Source organism: Medicago truncatula, chromosome 7, assembly GCF_003473485.1.
Source record: "Medicago truncatula cultivar Jemalong A17 chromosome 7, MtrunA17r5.0-ANR, whole genome shotgun sequence".
NCBI lineage: Eukaryota > Viridiplantae > Streptophyta > Magnoliopsida > Fabales > Fabaceae > Medicago > Medicago truncatula.
In genome coordinates this window covers 39,338,586-39,358,162 of record NC_053048.1, presented here as the reverse complement: position 1 = coordinate 39,358,162, position 19,577 = coordinate 39,338,586, and the positions used below count along the sequence as shown (strand labels likewise).

Sequence of the window (19,577 nt, the reverse complement as noted above, 5' to 3'; positions counted from 1 at the left end):
AAAAAAAAAAAAGGAGGGTCAAAAAGTAAAATGTTTCTTTCCAAATTTTGCTACATTACTAGTGTGCGTTCCCGCGCTACAATGGAGTATTAAACTAGACTAGACCTATGTTTTTTTCTTCACAGATGGCAAATTTGCAGAGAAAATTCTAATAGGAGTACTATTGCTCACTAACAATGCAAAAACAATTGCAGCACGACATGTTTCCTTCACGACACCACCAACATGCATGAAACATGGATGCAGCAAGAACCTGCGGAATAATCTAACTCCATTTCTTCCTCATAGTTTTCATCAAAAAGCTAGGTTGAGTTCAATATGTTCAAATTCTTTACATTATTCCTTGCAACCTAGTAATTATGTTGACCGTATTTTCAGAGAAATTTCAGAGGGTGATCAATATCCAAGACAAAACAGTTTTTTGCTACGTTATAATCCCTATCATAATACACGATTGGTCCCACAAGGTTCTAAGCCAATTCATAACGGTTAAATAAAATTTTATGAGCAAGCTTCACATAACCGTTAAATAAAATTTTAGAGCAAGCTTCATTTGGGTTTGTTTGTGTGTAAGTTTGGATATTTTTGTAATCTGAAATTACCCAGCTCTACATTTTATCTTTCTCTTTTAATCAAAATAAGTGAAGTTTTCATTTTTTTTTTTTTTTTTTTGCTTCTTTCTATGATTTTAGCATCTGATTGCGACGTTATTTTGTTCTTCGTTTTGATATAACATTATTTGATTTTCCCTTGATAAGATGCTAGTTTGGTTTAAATTGACATATTAAATTCGATTAATTGCATATTTTATAAATGACTAAATTATCAACGTCCTAGATTCCAAAGACATAAACATTCAAATCAGTTTGATTTTGTTACATTACTAGTGTGTGTTCTCGCGCCATGCATACGTGATATAATTTTTTATTTTGATTATTATTTATTTGTTTATTTTAAAGTATTTTATGATATAGTTTGTTCATGAGTATAGATGAAAGTTAAAATGGTTTATATTCTCCAAATATTAATATATAAAATATATAGTATTTATAAAAAATTAGAACTGAACAAATTATTTTGAAATAATTATATAACGTTATCAAATTATAGAATGTAAATTATAACTGAACAATGTATATATAAAGTTAAAATGATTTCTATTTCCTTTGATATAATTAATTTGATAAATTACACGAATACAATAATATAATTAATATGTTGTCTTATTTTAATTTTAAATTATAATATGTTTTTAAAGTAAAAATATTGTGAAAGGTAACCTACGGTGAGGTGGCATGATCTTTATCCCGATTCCCAAAATTCTATCGAGTTTTTTTCTTCTTTCCATCCTCGTACTTGTAAAGAAAAATTCTCACATATATAGTTTCAAGAAAATTTCTATGGTAAAATCAACACTATAGCATTAAAAGTGTAGTGAGTAGCACCCCACTGTTTATATGGTGGTATCAAAAGTTCAGTCTCACAGTATCATCAATTCATCAGATTATCAAAACTGCATTTAATCTAATTTTATCATACCTTGTTTTAAGTGTAACACTTAAGACTATCGCATAATATCATCAACTATGTTTGCATGTTAAAGATGTCAACGTTAAAATAGTACATGTAAGTCCAAGATGTTACAAATATTACTAGATAAATTACTATGGATCATTAATCAGCAATCAACAATTTAAAATGAATTGAACATTAAGATCAAAATTAACTTTTTCAAAAAAGTCATGATCACATATATGTCTGTTTAACGGGATAAATTGACATCCTTATATAGATTTGTCTCCAAAAATTACGCCATATATGTCCTTAAAGGGTATTATAACTAAATTTCTTGTTGCATATTTTTTTTAATACTATTTAGAAATCACCATTGAAAACGGCTCTTCATTTGCGGAGGGTATTTATGCCTATGCCATTTTTTTTATATATAAAAACTTACCATTTAAGCGTTAACATTTCATTTCTTTCTTTTCTATTATTTTGTCAAAAAAATAAGTTTTTTTTTTTAATTTATGTTTTTCATATCATTAATTAATTTTTTTTTAATTTACGTTTTCATATCATTCTTTTTTCTGTACAACCATATAATTTCTCTTTTCTTTTTGTAAGTACAGTAGAAACTCTTTAAATTAATACTCGGTAAATTAATAAACTCTCTAAAATAATAAATTTGTCCGGTCCCGACTTGGGCCAGTGTAAAAAATTGAATAATTCGATAAAATAATAAGATAATAATTTTTTGGGAGATCCCTTTATAATTTTCGGTCCCAAGAAAATCATAAATTAATAATTCATAGAAACTGAAAAAAAAAATATTACACTTTGTTGAAATATGATTCAATAGTTGTTTGATTTCCTTTAAAGTTCAAGTCTGTTTGGAGCTCATCTCTAACTTTTCTTATTGCATCCAATAGCTGAGGTGTTGTATTTTTGTATTGTATCATAAAGTTGTGAAGAGTGTTCGACGCCATAAGTGTTTCCTTTCGCGTAACAGGCTCCAAAGACACCGTATCATCTTCGTCGTCATCCTCTGCATTGTTCTCAATGATAGTACGCACAATATCTTCTAAACTCTGAACCTCCGAACATGCTTCATTTTCACCTGGGTAGTTCATTAGATTGTCGATATCCATCTTATTACGATAGCCACATTGATTGATCATAGTCTGGATGTCTTGAGTTTCTTCATCAAAAGTGAATTCATCCAAATTTCCTACAACGTCACTAGCTGAACGAATTTTACAGTGTCGGAAGATTTGGTGCAACGTAATTCTAAGAGACATAGACTAATTTGCTTTTTTGTTTGGTATGTACAGTATAATTACTTAAAAACTCTTTAAATTAATAATTATTAATTTATCGATAAATTAATAACTCTTTAAATTAATAAATTTCTCCGATCCCGACATTATTAATTTATAGAGTTTCTACTATATCCATGTTTTTTTTTTTTTTTTTAACTTTTGGTATCCACGTTTTCTTTTAAGTAGTCATTATCCCGTAACAAAAACAAAAGTAGCCATCATTATCCTTGAAACCAAAAGTTTTGGTAAAAAACATGGATACTTAAAAAAAAAAAAAAATAGACATTTTCCACAACTAAAAAATTGTAGATATGATTTTAAATAGATGAACACTTTGATATTTTAGAGTTTTGTTGGATAATAGCCATCATTTTCTTATATTTAATTATTTTAAAATAATTTAAATTTTCATTTTAGAGAAAGAGAACCAATACCCAAAATTTTGAAATGAAAATTGTTCTTCTCCCTTAGAAAATTACTCATTCCCATCTTAAAACTTCAAAATTATCCAACGACCGTTAACAACCACCGAAAAAAACTCCGTCCCACTCACTCTATATTTCTCAATTTTTTTCCAATTTATTAAACAAGGCATAGTTTTGTGCTTAATACAGGAATCTTCCACAACACCTCATGTTGCTAGAATCAATGGAAGGCCAGTACTTCAACCAACATGCAACCATGTTTCAAATCTTGAAAGAAGAAACTCAATTAAGAAATCAACACCGAAATCACTTTCTCCACTACCACTTCCAAACAAGACTATTACTTCATTGACACCACCAATTTCTCCAAAACCCAGGTCACCTACTAGACCATTAGCTATAAAGAGAGGAAATGATAATAATGGACTTAATTTAAGATGTGAAAAGATTGCAATACCAAAAGACATAATGAAAACTCCTACTTTGGAGAGAAAGAAGTCAAAGAATTTTAAAGATGGGTATTTTGGTATTGAAGCTTCATTGAGTTATTCTTCTTCTTTGATCACTGATTCTCGAGGGAAACATATCTGCTATTAGAAGGAAACAATTAACTACTGTTGATATCGAATGACAGTTAACTGTTGTTGAGGTTAATTTTAAAATTTTGGATGGGAATGAACAATTTTCAAAGGGACAAGAGCAATTAATTTGGTCTACATGTCATCGACATCCCAAATTCTAGATTATCTAAAAATTCTCATTTAATATATTTGTCGAAAAAAGTAAGGTAACACAACTCCTTAAGCAACAAAATACAAATTAAAAAGATTCAAAAAGTCAAATGTTTTTGTCCAGATTTTGGACTAGAAACATTGAACTTTTTTATTTTTCTCTCCACATATTTAATTACCGATGGAGTATTAAACTGTCCAAATTTTAGACCTATGTTTTTTTTCCTCAGAAATGGCAAATTTGCGGGGAAAATTTGCTCTGACAATTATAATAGGAGTACTACTGCTCACTAACCATGCAAAAACAATTGCAGCTCGACGTGTTTCCTTCACAACACCACCAACATGCATGAAACATGGATGCAGCAAGGACCCGCTGAATAATCTAACTCCATCTCTTCCTCATAGTTTTCATCAAAAATCTAGGTTGAGTTCAAGAGGTTCAAATTCTCTACATTATTCCTTGCAACCTAGTAATTATGTTGACCGTATTTTTAGAGAAATTTCAGAGGGTGATCTACATCCAAGACACAACAGTTTCTTGCTACATTATATTCCATATCATAATGCAAGATTGGTCCCACAAGGTCCTAATCCAATTCATAACCGTTAAATAAAATTTTATGAGCAAGCTTCACACAACCGTTAAATAAAATTGTACGAGCAAGCTTCATTTGGGTTTGTTTATGTGTAATTGTGGATGTTTTTTTATGTGAAATTATTCCGCTCTGCATCTTTTTTCCCTCTTTTAATCTAAATAAATGGATTTTTATATATATTAAAATTTTCTCTTGTGCTTCTTTCGATAATTTCGATATCTCAATGTGGTATTGTTTTGTTCATCGTTTTGGTGTGATATTGTTTCATTTTACGTCTTGGTGTGATGCTCGTTTGATTCAGATTGACAGATGAACTTCGATTATTTACATATTCAATCAATAATTAAATAATCAACGTTGCAGATCCAAATACGTAAGTATTCAAATTAATTTGATTTTGTTACACTATTTGTAAGCATTTTGCTATTGTATCATATTAGCTTGAATGTTGTGAACTTATTTGCATACGCATCATTTTTTTCATGTTTAGCGATGTTGAATATATGTTTGTATCTACTAATGAATCCTGCAAATTTAAATGAACGACTATCATTTGTTTAGTAAAAGAAAATACAATGTCTCTTTTATTTATTGTCTTTTTCTATTTGTCATTTACAAAGTTCAAAATGATATTTATTTTATAGGTCATGTTAACTTGTGTCATAAGGACATTGTCATAAAGACATATGTTAAACAATCCTAAAGTAGAAACATCCTCTTAAATTTTATACATTCAATTAATTAAATGTTACAAAATTAAATTCTAGATATAAAACATCATTAACTTGTGCCTTAAAGCACGAGTTAACATTTCCTTTATCTTTAAAAAAAAAATACATTTCCCTTATTTTTTGTAAAAAAAAAAAAAAAAAATCATTTCCCTCATTTTATTATCGTTTTGTCCAAATTATTACCCGCTGCCTAAAATGTTGACTTCATTTTTGAGAAAGTTTAGAAGATTCTAGATATAAAACATCACAGTTTCTTGCGATGTTATAGCATAATCTTTAATACCACTTTTCATGTTATCCAAAATGGAGGGGATTTAGACGGAAGGGAAGATGGGCTGTTGAACTTTTAATTACATCACGACAAATAGTCCTCAATTTTTGTTTTGAGAGGAACAATTAATTATCCTCGTTGTATTTTTTTGGTTACAATTATCCTCGTTGTATACTAGAATTAAAATCCAAAAAACATCAAAAAGAATTAAAATCCAAAACTATGCTTATTAAAATCTTAAAATTATGTCTCCGTAAGCTAACTTTTTTTTTTTCTTTTTTAATCTCTTTTCTCCTTTTCAAACCTTAGTCGTCACCATTTTATTTTTCTTATCTTCTTGAATTATGATCAATTTTGACTCAAAATCACAACTTCATTCATTCAAAAGCAAAAATAACAAAATCACAATCAAAATGATCACGAATTGGGACAATCCCCATCCATAGATTGAGAGCACTACAAGATATTAAGATAGCTAAAGTCCAGTAGCCGAAAGCATCACTAGCTTATGCTCCGACCCGAGTAGCATGGGGCACTTGGAATCCCGTCCCTCTAAGAATACATATAATACTTTCAGAAAACATTAAAGCAGTAACAAACCAAAATACAAGTCGTAACAACCAGGCGAAAATCTTCCACATATAGCCAAATGTCGCTAATAATTAGAGATCCACAGTCTTTGATTTCATCCAACTTCGGAAAAAGATTAGTGCAGGTGTTTGCACATATCGACTATAAATGGTCATTGAAATGACAAATTCTACCACATGTTGAGAAGGTAATTGTGTGATTGTGAGAATATTGAGTTCGGTGATAATCGCAATAAGTCTCTTACTTGTAATATAGTACCTGTGAAAAGGGTCCTTCTGACGCATTTTAGCAAACATATAAAGTACAAACTTGAACTCAAATAAGGAACATAAAAACCAAGCCAAACAACATAACAATAAAACTAGAAAAACATCCACAAATTTATGAGATAACAAACCCAGTGATGATGGAATAGCCCAATAACAGGGATGCCATGGTGGCTTTCGAGATGGACACTCAGTTGACGTTTTAATGATTGCGATGACATCCATAACATCGAGATATAGAGGCGGTGGATGTGGTGGTGGACGATCTGAAAGAGGAAGGCTTGATGGAGGTGCAGAGGAGCTGCCATAGCACAATTAGGGGAAACACCAACCGACAGTCGCAAAGCAGTTAAGGGAGAATTGACCAACGCTGAAATCGATTTGGGGGTGAGGGCGATGGGGGTGGCGAGCTATTTGGGGTTGAACGAGATTTGGGACGGAAGGTGATATCATGGGGATGATTTGGGAATTACAACGATTTGGGGTTGAAATCAGATTGATGGTGAAGCTACGGATACGACATGTTGAAGGTGATTGAGAGGCAGGAAAAACTAATTGGATAGCACGATTGAAACGGATGAAGAGGACACTATACACCATAACTCCCTAAACCCTAGCAAAGGGTGGGAGCGGTGCAAGAAGATGATAAAAAAATACACTAATGTTGTTTGTTACTCCAAATTGTGTTTTCTTTCCATTTTAGTTAAATAAATTATTTTCACATTTGTTCAATCTTATTTAGTTTGTTTTTGTGTTTTCATCATGTCTTTGCATGACTCTGGTTGATTTTCCATCTTTGTGCAGTGTGTTTTTGATTTGCCGTCTCAGTGGAATTTTTATCTGGTTCAAGCTAAAAGATTAGCTTTGAGCAACTGCAGATTCAATTAATGACTTTGGTGACGTCAACCTTGTAGATCCAAAGACATGAATGTTGTGAGTTTGTTCGCATATTCATCCATTTTGTAGGTATATGTACTTGGCCGTATTATGCTATTAACATGGATGTTGTGAGTTTGTTCGCATATTCATCCTTTTTGTTTTTAGTGACTTTGAAATTGTATTGTAATGTACTCGATCAATTTGAATGAATGAATATTGTTTATTTTTGTAAAAAAAAAATTTGATCTTAACTCAATTGGTAGAGACATTGCATAATATATGCAGAGGTTGGAGTTTTAACCCCAAACATCCTACTTATTCCTCTTATAGATGAATTTTTAGTCACTAAACTACTTGATAAAAAAATCTTACAGATTATGTTTTCTCTTTTGCTTATTTTTATTTGTGAGTCTACTTTGCCCTTCATCCTTTGTTTCCTTTATTTTTTTTCTTGATCTCTCTCTCCTTTTTTTTTCTTTTCTTTCCACAGTAGGTAGGTTTGATTTATGTTATATTTTTTGCGTAAATTGGATACTTTTGCATGTATTTGTACAAACCAATTTTTCAAATTATGTGAAATTTAAATGGAAGATATACTCTCATAAGACTTTTAACGCCATTGCATGTCTAATATTGAATTAAAATTCATGATTTTGATTAAATTAGAAGAAACACGTATTTCATCTAAATGTTCTTAAAGAAAATTTTTATTTTTACCCATTTTATGTTGACAACGTAAAATAATTACAAACTCTTATTTTTAACGTTTATTGCATGCTCTTTTTGGAGAATCAGTCTCACTAAAATATTAATTATTGCATGTATCATGTTGTAGAAGAGTTTACACATATTTTCTTTTTGATGAGTCAGCGCCACATATTTTATCATCCGACTTTTCTTTTTAATTACCACAATAATGACATGGCCAACATATTTTTCAAATCACTAATGACAAGTCAGCACCACATCAACAAAATTGGTGGGGGTATTAAAAAATTTATTGACTTTCATAATAGAGGGATTAAAAAGTTGATTTTAAAAACAGGGAGACTAGAAAAAATTATAGGGGGACTAAAAGTAAACAAATTTGTAAATAGGAGAATCAAAATTGCATTTAAGCCATATTTTTTTTAAGGAGTCAATCAATTATGATTTATTTATTTATGTTGAATTTAATTTTATAAATATTTTATTGTTTTTTTTAATATTCATTGAATTTGATCAATCATATAAGTTTTGGAAACTCGATATCTAATTAAAGATCGACCAATCTGAAGATCAATCTTGTCGTCCATTAACGAAGAGCGTAATTGAAGTCAGAACAAAATCTTTCGTGGACAATTCCAACACAATAATTGCTATCACCAAGAGATTTATACTTAAGACCTGTAGAGAAACACACGCTGAAGTCCTAAAGTTTACATCGTCAAACCAACCTTGCCATAGGATAAAAAATGAAATGGTTAAATTTTAAGAATTCGTTTGATGGCCACGATAGGGAGGCAAAATATGATACAAGAATCATATCCTGTTTAAATCTCATGTTTGATGCAACAAAATGATATGATAAAATAAATAATTTTCCTATCTTATTCTGACATGTCTTTGTAATTTCGAGTGCTCTTTTTAGTAAAATTGTTTAATATATGAAAGTTAAGTTTGACATGACCACTAGACAGAAGACACCTTTAGGATGTTTGCAATCAACATATTCTCATGATTTTCTTCTGGCTATCCTGATTGATGGATTATGTCAGCATATGTCACCAATGAAGTACCGTACTATCCTTAGATTTCGTCTTATGATTCCACTATTTCCTATTAATGAGGTGTGCCCTATTTGTCGTAAGGCATGTCTGGATACTTTTGGGGAGCATGTCGTTCATGGTAAGGAGCTTCTCGACTTTAAGTACAGGCATGACTTTGTTAGGGGTGTGCCTTTTGATATATTCAGGTGGGCAGGAGTATAAGTGAAGAAGGAGGCGCATGTGAACTTTCTGAATGACCTACTAGATAAAAGATTGACACTTAGGCCTGCAAATTGGGTTGGAAATAGGCCAGGTCGGCCTACAGGGGTCTACGGCCTAACCTGGGCTGTTTAGTAGATAGGCCTAGGCTTAGACTTTTTGGGAAGCCTGTTTAGTTAAATAGGCCAAGCTTAGGCTTCAAAAAAAGATTGTTAAGCCTAATAGGCCGGCCTATTAATACTTATTTATTAAAAAATATATATTTTTTTATATTAAAATAATTGCATATATTAAAAATATAAACACCTTTTTCTCTATCTATTAGTCCCTTAATAGGCTTTGTTGTTATAGGCTTTTATGTAGGCTAGTTGAAATTTACTTGTAGTGAAATAGGCTTTTAAGTAGGCTTTAAGACATGTTTAACCTATTTAGTAGGCCAAATGAACTATTTGATGGCCTTAATGTGAAGTAGGCCTGTAAGTAGGCTTTTAGGCCAGTCCAGGCTTTTAAATAGGTCAGGCCAGACCTAGAAAAACGGCCTATGATAGGCTATAGTCCAGGCTCAGGCTTGTGATTTATTTTGTAGGCCAGGCTCAGGCCTATCAAAGCCTGGCCTATTCCCACCCCTACCTGCAAATGTTATGAGGAAAACATGCATGTGTGGACTTGACTCGGGTTTCACCTCTTGTGGGATTAGGGGTCGGGGATTTTACGGTAGGACATGCAACCCTAAAAATTGCATCAAACAAAGTGGTCAAACATGAGAAAACGTGTTCTGACAATCAAGATGCTTTTACACCATTTGCTTTTGACACTTTATGTTTCCTAGCACCAGAGGTTGTTGACCTTCTAGATAGAGTTCCAAAAGATCATGCATATCAATGTTATGTCTCATAGATCGATGAATGTTGTGTTTACAAAGATTGATTTTACCATCCAAAAAGGCCTAGCAGCGCAACTTGTCGCCCGCTTGCTTTCTATACGTGTATAAATATTATATTAAATATTTATATAGTTATATATATGATTTACAATATCAATTAAACTCAATTTTTTTTGTGTGTCTATGATCAAGAGGTCGAGAAAATTAACCAAAAATCCAACTTTTAACATACTACTACCATCTTGTCAAAAAAAAAAACATACTACTACCACCACACCACACCACACCACAAAATATGCCCAAACCAACCAATAATACCAAACAGAATAGATAAATATAAAAATAAGAAATAAATGAAAGAAAAAAAAAAACAACAGAAACTTCCTTTTCTACATCTCACACACCCACACTGTGTCCGAATCCGAATCATAATAATGAAATAACATTCTTTATTCTTTTTCATTTATTTCTTTATTATTTCTCTTATTTTGTGTGTTCATCATCTATTCGTCCAAACACAAAAATATTCTTTTCCGTCATGATGACAACCACCGTCTCCATCATCTCCGGCGATCCACCTATTCGCCGCCGGCATTAACCTCACTCTCCACCTCAACACCTCCTTTTCATAACACGGTAAAAAATTCAATTCGTGGTAAAGTAAAATCGAATATGCTTCTCTTATCACTTACATTAGCGTTACCGAATCCAATCGCGTAATCACTTATTCCAAAACCGCATTTTCATAATTCATAATAATGAATAACTAACTTTGTTTATGATCTTTTCAGTGTGGAATTTGAATTGAATTGAATTTTGATTATTTCGCATCATGCCGAAGGAGGAACGAACCAATCCGGTGAAGAAACCGGGTCCAGTAACAATGGATCATGTTTTACTGGCATCACAAGAGACAAAGGAAGAAAGGGATGAGAGAATCAGAAGCATTTTCGCCTTTTTTGATAAGGAAAATCGCGGTTATTTGGAATTTTCACACATTGAGGCTGGTTATTTGGCTTTGGAGATACCGTCTGAGTATAAATACGCGACGGATTTGTTGAATGCTTGTGATGTAAACAAAGATGGACGTGTTGATTTTGTTGAGTTTAAGAAGTATATGGATGATAAAGAGCTTGAGCTTTATCGGATTTTTCAGGCTATTGATGTTGAACATAATGGTGGCATTTTGCCGGAGGAGTTGTGGGAGGCACTTGTTAGAGCAGGCATGTCTTCTTTTGTTGATATCTTAGTTATTTGATTGTTTTACTTTCTCTTTGATTTTGATTTTGATTTATACTTATAGTTCCTGGCAGAGTAAACCACTAAATTTGTCTCTGATATATTGTAGGACGCTCTCAAATAGGTCCCTTTGATTATAAATATTTCAAAAGCGTCCTAACTCTGTCAAATTTTACTCATACTAGTCTCTTTTTCAGAGTACGATAGTAATGTTAGTAAGTGGTTATATATAGAAACCAAACTGATAGTAAGTGGTTAAAATATAGGCACCAGATTGATAGTTTAATAGAGTGTAGGACCTTTTTGAAATATTCATAATTTTAGAGACCTATTCAAGAGAGTCTTACAAAGTCAGAGACTAATTTGGTGGTTTACTCGTTCCTGGTATGATAGTTTGAGATGCGTTTATGTGTAATCATACTTATTTTGCATTGGATCCCACAGACTTGGATTAAGGTCACAAATGCATGCATTCAATTAGTAAATAAGAAGTTAAACGAAGACTGATTGACTTGATAAATTAGAACTATTGAATGACTCGTGTTCTGATGAAAGTAAATTGAATTCAAGTCAGGAACTTGGAATATGAGTCATTTGTACCCCTATTATAGTTTTGATTTGTTGACTATAGTGAATGCGTGAACTTATGACTGCAAAGAATTTGATTATGGATTACACCCTGTCAGGGCTTGCCCTTTAACCCGTAATTTGGGTAAGCTAGCTCAGTAACAATGCATAATTTGGATAAGCTGTGCCTGAGATGGTTTCAGTAGTTGGACTATTTAGAATAGTGCAACAATGCAAAGTTGCATAGTAATCTGTTTTGTTAACGTTGCTGTACTTACATTTGTCTAAGGGCCCGTTTGGATAAAGCTTATTTTGAGCTCATGCAAATAAATAGTGGTGAGATTATTACACATTTTGGCATATTCCTTCCTGTTAAGAGGCAATTTATGTATATGCTTACCTGTAAAAACTTTAGCTGCATCGTTGAAAGTTGAAGGGAAAGGGAGAAAGAAAATCATCTGTTAAAGCAACCTTTTCATGTAGCCTAATTGACTAAGTAACTACCTGTTTTTATAGGTTCTTTTAATCTGTAGTCGTATTCATAACTAAGCACTGTCATAACATTTTTCAATTGCTCTATGAAACTTTACTTTGAAATCAATCTATCCTTATTGTTTGATTAAAAAAATCATTCTGGTAGTCTAGTTTGCCATTTTATTTTCACGTGTGCTGAATTAACGTCCCGAATTAACGATTGACAACCTACACAAAATAAGCCCATTTGATTTCTAATTTTGATTGCAAATGTTGAAGTTGGATGTAAGGTATCTAATTTATTCAGTGTATTCTTGCGACATGATTCAGATTTTCTTGGTTTTTTAGTTGGTTCATTCTATAAACCACACTAGTCTCTCTATTTCAGGGATTAAAATTGATGATGAGGAACTTGCTCATTTCGTCGAGCGTGTTGATAAGGATCATAATGGTGTTATAACATTTGAGGAATGGAGGGATTTTCTGCTTCTTTATCCTCATGAGGCAACTATTGAGAACATTTACCATTATTTGGAGCGGATATGCATGGTTGATATCGGGGAACATACTGTTATTCCCGCAGGTGTTGGGAAGCATGTTCATGCATATAGGTATCTGATTGCAGGAGGAGTGGCAGGTGCTGCATCACGGACAGCAACTGCACCTCTCGACCGTCTAAAGGTTGTATTGCAAGTCCAAACAACAAGTGCTCGCATAATGCCTGCAGTAAAAACTCTTTGGAAAGAAGGTGGTTTAGTAGGATTTTTTCGAGGCAATGGCTTAAATGTTCTTAAGGTGGCCCCTGAGAGTGCCATTAGATTTTATACCTATGAGATGATGAAGACCTTCATTGTGGATGCTAAAGGAGGAGAGGAGAAGGCTGATATTGGAGGTATGGGGCGGCTGCTGGCTGGTGGTATAGCTGGTGCTGTAGCTCAAACTCTGATATATCCTATGGATCTTGTAAAGACACGATTACAAACATATACTCATGCAAGTGGAAAAATTCCTAGCCTTGGAACCCTTTCAAAAGATATATGGGTTCAGGAAGGACCCCGGGCTTTTTATAGGGGATTGATTCCTTCTATTGTTGGGATTATCCCGTATGCCGGGATAGATCTAGCTGCTTATGAAACCTTGAAGGAGATGTCCAAAAAGTATATTATTCAGGAAGGAGGTAAAAACAATAAACTTATTTGTTTGTTATCTTCGGTATCAGGTATTGCCTTCAGTTGTGTGTTTAAATTCTGCGATTTTCTATAGAACCTGGCCCTCTGGTACAATTAGGATGTGGCACGGTATCAGGAGCTCTTGGAGCAACATGTGTTTACCCATTACAGGTTGTCAGAACAAGGTAAGTTTTTGCCATAAAATGTCTACGTTGTTTTTTAAACATCTATCTTACATTTTTGCCATCTATCGAAAATAGAATGTAAAACAGCTTCTGATTTCAGAATGCAGGCCCAAAGCTCTTATAAAGGAATGGCAGATGTGTTCAGAAAAACCTTGAAACATGAAGGATTTAGGGGATTCTACAAAGGAATATTCCCCAACTTGCTCAAAGTTGTCCCATCAGCAAGTATCACTTACATGGTTTACGAGTCTATGAAGAAAAGTTTGGATTTGGAGTGAAAAAATTTACCGCTTAATTTGATAACTACTATTGACATGGCTGACTGTTGGCAATTATTGGGAATGCTTTTGCAATGAAGACATTGACGACAAAGAATAAAGTCAACAATTGATTATTGTGACTATTGTCTGAATTCATTCTTATATAAATATGACACTACTTTAAAATTCTTGGGAGGACAAAATTGGTTTGTCCTGCATGGTGCTTCATAAACTAATATGAACTATGAAGCTTCACATACATTAGCAGATTTTGTTGTATGATAGAGAAGCATAAGAAACAGTTTTAGGATCCGATTTTGTAATTGTAATTTGTAATAATTAGTGACTCAGATTGATCATCGTACTCTTAAAATTGAAAATTTTATTTGTTCAACACCTCCTGCCTCCTTTATCTGCTGGATTACTTTATTAGAAGTTCGCAGGTATTTTGCTCAGAATAAAAGCCATTCTGATTTTGGCATTGGCTTGGCTATAGTGCTATTTTAAATGAAATTAGCTCAATTTCTGTCTGAGGACATTTGTTATTTGTCCTATAGTCTGCATCCGAATAGTACCGGTAACTAAAAACCAGAAATAGCTACCAACGTCAAATTACAATGCAACTATTATAAACATATTGCTCGAGTATTTTGACATGATATATTGAAAATGGAAATGAAAATGAAGAAGTGAGGGGAAGAATTTGGAGCATATTTTTTTGGATTTAGATTATAAAATTTGAACGAGGTAGTCTTGCAAGACAACATGGCACATGAGAGAGGTATGGAGGGTGGAGAAAGACAATCCCTTGGATTCCAACACCATCCATGTTATAAATAAGGTAAAATCTTCAATTTATTTAAAGTCCACCGCCAAGATAACACCTTGATCTCAACGAATATATTGTTGCCCCCCTTAGTACAATTCTTAAAGATTCTATCATTTTTCGTTTTTCAAATAACCCAAATAGATGCATGTCAAATTAGCCAACATCCCTTACGGATTTTCTTGTTCCACACCTCACAACTTCAACATTAAAAATGCGCAAATAAATTATGAGGAATTATGAAATAGATGCCAAGCCAACAGATTTTTTTCCCCACACTTTAAACACCTCATCACAATGTAAAAAAAAATGTGACAAGTTGATTCCTCACCGCCACCACAAAGGACAAAATTTAAGATTGCATCCAAAGGCAAAACATTTATTTGGATAAGATTAATTTTTGTTGGAATACGATCAAGGAGGAGTTTCCAAGAAAAAGCTACTACCTTAGACGGTGCCTAACTTTTCCAAATAGACCGAAACACGATCTCTTTCTAATTACTTAAAGGAACATTCAAAATCAACAGCTCCTCTAACAATTTACATGTTGACCTCACCGAAAAACACCCTCTCCCTTCCTAAATCGTAGTCCGTCCAACAACCCCAAAAGATTCACTAAAATATCATTTTCCCACAAAAAAAGTTCCTATGCCACACAAAAGTCCAAACTCGATAACCTTATTCAACTCCCACATCTCCCCCACCTTCGCTTCTCATTGATCCCTAACCAATTTCATCCAAATTCTTTTTTGACCAACAAGATGCAAAATTAGGGTTGGTGTTTTTTTGTTTGTTACAATCGTGGTTGGTGTTTGCATGGACAGAGACATTTTTAATACATTATGATTATTTATTCACAAGCCTATAACATCAATCATGGCGTTATTCATTGACATATGATATTAATGGTTTAAAAATTGTCATTTCTCACTGTTTTTATCAAACGAGTCGTTACATTTTACAATATTTTTTTTTTCTACTCGGCATTTTATAGTCATTAAATAACGAGGTTTATTTATTAATTTTTTTTCTTCAAAAACAAGTTTAAGTGAGTTGGTTGCAAGATTCATCGGTACAGAGCAAACATCAAAACTCATACAACATTGACTGAAGCGATGCTCAATAAGATTCATTTGTCACTGTTTGGTCTAGAACAACTAAGTGAATTGAACTTTAAGTCATTGAGTCTATGAGTCTACTCATTTATAAAGTGTTCAACTTCTAATTTTTTAAATAATATGAGATTTCTAACTCACACTTGTTACACAACATCTTTTTAACCTAGGGCATAAGCCTTTTCTTTCCATGTTTTTTTTCTGCTGTATTTTTTAATCGTGTTTAAAAGACACAATGTATTGGAGCAGTTCTATTTTATTAATTTATTTTAGAGTTTATCTTAAGTTTTATGTAACAAAAGAAAAATTGCCCCTCCACTTTTAGGATGTTGATTCCTTCCCACTTACTCAATAGTGCTGAGCATGAGAAATATGTATTAATTTTTATTCGTAAAAGCTAGTTAGACCTAATCTTATAAAAACATCATAAGTTAATTGATAGGATCATCAGGGTTAGAATAATGAAACTTTTAGTTTTCAACTTAAATAGCCTAATTGTATCATATATAATGAATATTTGGAAGAAAACATATTTAAGTCTACCTTATTATCAAATTAAATAGCCTAATTGCACTATATATAATTAATCCAGCTTCCGTATCATGCTTAACCATACTACTATATACAAAAAAACAAATACCAAACACGATAATAAGTTTGAGAAAATTCAATAAGAAAAGAGAAAAAGTTAAAATTTTTTATAATTTTGTCTTAATCTTTGTTTTGTAAGTGCTAAACATATTGATATTGTTCTCTTGCTAATCCTACGTCATGACTGTCCAAATAATCAAAGCACGTGAATGCTAACAGGGAGCTTTCTTTGTTTCTACCAACTATATATAGTCTCCCCAAATCAAATTAACAAATAACTATTGGCATATTCACTTGTGTGTGTGTATATATATATATATATATATAGGATTTGCTAGAACACACCCACTAGTTTTTATGTGGGAATGTTTTAGCAAGTTATAACTAAAAAGTTAATAAATACACCTTAAGGTGTATGTTGCTATAACACACCTTAAGGTGTATGTTGCTATAACACGCCTTCCAAAAAAACAAGTGGGTGTGTTCTAGCAAATCCTATAAGCATTTGCTAGAATACACCCACTTATTTTTTAATATAGGATTTGCTAGAACACACCCATTTGTTTTTTTAGAAGGAGTATTTTAGCAAATCAATAACTAAAAAGTTGTTAAATACATCCTAAGGTGTAGCTTTGCTAAAACACTCCCATATAAAAATTAGTGGGTGTGTTCTAGCAAACCCATATATATATATATATATATATATATATATATATATATATAGTGCATATCAAGTGAGAGGAGTTGTTAGAATGAGAGGATGAGAGGAATTAATCTGAACCATTGGATCAAAATCAACGCTTCAGATTTAATTGCTCTTTAAAAAGGTCATGCTCTACAACCTCTACCTTTCATCTTCTCCACTCTCGCCTACCCTCATCTTCTTCTGCTTCTACATTTTTTCCTCTCATCAATATCAACAAATTAAATTAAGAATTACCTTAGATCCAATCAAACAGTTCAGATGGATTTAGTTGTTAGATGCATATGCGCTTCTGATATCTCTCTCTCTCTCTCTCATTTCATCTTCTTCCTTCCATTGTCTTTGCTAAATTAAAAATCATGACTTTTAAATGAAATTATAGAAGAGAATCTGGGTTAATAGAAATTGGGGGTAATGATGAATTTTGATTGTCGAAAAACAAAAAATATTCCCTTCCTTTAAACAAAAAGCTTTGATTTTATTCAGAAATTATTTAGATCCCATTTTCTATCGTCGGAGTTCCTAATCGTCAGAGTTCGTCGGCGCTGTTCCTGTTTGTTTTTGGATCTATGTTTTGATGTTCTAGATTATTATAATTTCATATTACTTTTAAATTGCATTATTTGGTTGTTAAATTAATGAAAGAAGAATACGGTAAAAAGGAGATGAAGAAAACTGAAACCGGAAATGAGTAAAGGAAGAGATGATGGAAAAATTGAGCAAATATTAAAGCACATAAGTCACCACAATAAGAGCAATTAAATTTGAAGCGTTGATTTTAATTCAATGGCCAGATTAATTCTTCTCATCCTCTCACTTGATATATATATATATAGCTTCATATGCCAATGGTTCTTATGTGTGTCACACTCATTGGTCACGCTGTATACTACAAAAGTGATTGTGACCATTGGTTATAATATTAGTAGTAGTGAAGTGGAAATGCTACTTCTTTTCTCAATAATTAACTAACATCACTTACGGTTTTGCTTAAAAATAATAGAATATATATGTTCCATCCAATCAACATCGTTACATGACAAAAATAAATCATTTTGCTCTTAGCCTATTTGGAGAGAGCTTGATGGGAGAAAATACATTCAGCATGGAGATGTTGCCTAGTTGATTACAACGTGAAAAAACGATAGGTGTCCACTTGGTCCATATATATGTGGATCTTATCCATAATATAATGACACCATGTGGAAAATGAGAGTACACAAATTTTTTAAACAAAATAATTTTTTTTTCAGATAAAGCAAGAGCCTATCAAATTGACAATAGACATCCTAATTAGGTTGAGATCCTTAGAATCACAATTTTTTTACAAGTATACACAACAATTTATTAATAAAAGAGAAAGAAATACAAAATGTTGGGGTTGTACCGTATCAGACAAAAGAAATAAAAGACAAGAAAAACATAAAAAGAGTTAAGGGAATTGAGAATTGAGCAATTCTAGACGATTTTAATTTAGTTTTCTTATACACATGTATGTTCGTATGCCTTCTATCTTCCCTCTTTCTTATTACCAAAACATATGCATTCTATCTTTTGTTTAAGAGCATTAGGGTGCATTCCTTCTCTAAGAGGATGTTATGGTTTGCGAAAATTCGACAGATGAGAAAATTCTTTTGTTTTCAAGAGATCTATTTCTCAGGGATCACTTAGAATTACTTAATGTTCGATTCTCTTACCTCTTTTTTTTTTTTTTTTTTTTTTTTTTTTTTTTTTTGCATAGAATAGCACTCTTTTTCTTTGTATAAGTTGAAAAGTAGTATTTAAATAAGGTGACACCGAGGTTATCCATAAAAATATGGTAGATAATTTATCCAATCAATAATCATTAGTCACATAAATACATTTTTTTTGAAGAAGGTAAAATGGAATATATTACTGAAGCCTGAAAATTTCAGCACAAGTGCAAAAACCCCAGCCGAAAGAGTATCAAATTACAACCACAAAACAAAGGGTAACAAAATAAAAAGATCAAATGACAAAATCACCTCATTACAGATAATACCCAGACAAGGTAAAGGGTTCAACCACCACAAATGGTAGGAAAAAGCAAAGGTAGGACGGTTCGCTTTCAGCCACCAGTATGATTGAAGTTTAATTTTATCTAGTAATTGATTGAACGAGGCCTCTTTTTGATGAAAGACCCGAGTGTTTCTTTCTATCCAAATCACCCACACACAAGAAAGCCATATGAGATTAAAAGCTGAGCGATTGCTTTTGGAAAACCCGCCTAAGGTGCCAAATTGATACAAATGATCTGACACA

General features: G+C 32.4%; 1 protein-coding gene across 1 annotated transcript; it reads left to right on the top strand.

Moving 5' to 3' along the window:
- The first annotated feature begins 10,595 nt into the window (after positions 1-10,595).
- LOC25498964 (calcium-dependent mitochondrial ATP-magnesium/phosphate carrier protein 2) lies at positions 10,596-14,455 on the top strand. The gene is made up of 5 exons (XM_024771350.2): positions 10,596-10,801; positions 10,957-11,388; positions 12,834-13,622; positions 13,709-13,799; positions 13,900-14,455. The coding sequence occupies exons 2-5, from the start codon at positions 10,998-11,000 to the stop codon at positions 14,075-14,077; spliced, it is 1,449 nt and encodes a 482-aa protein (XP_024627118.1). The 5' UTR covers positions 10,596-10,801; positions 10,957-10,997; the 3' UTR covers positions 14,078-14,455.
- Positions 14,456-19,577: the final 5,122 nt, after the last annotated feature.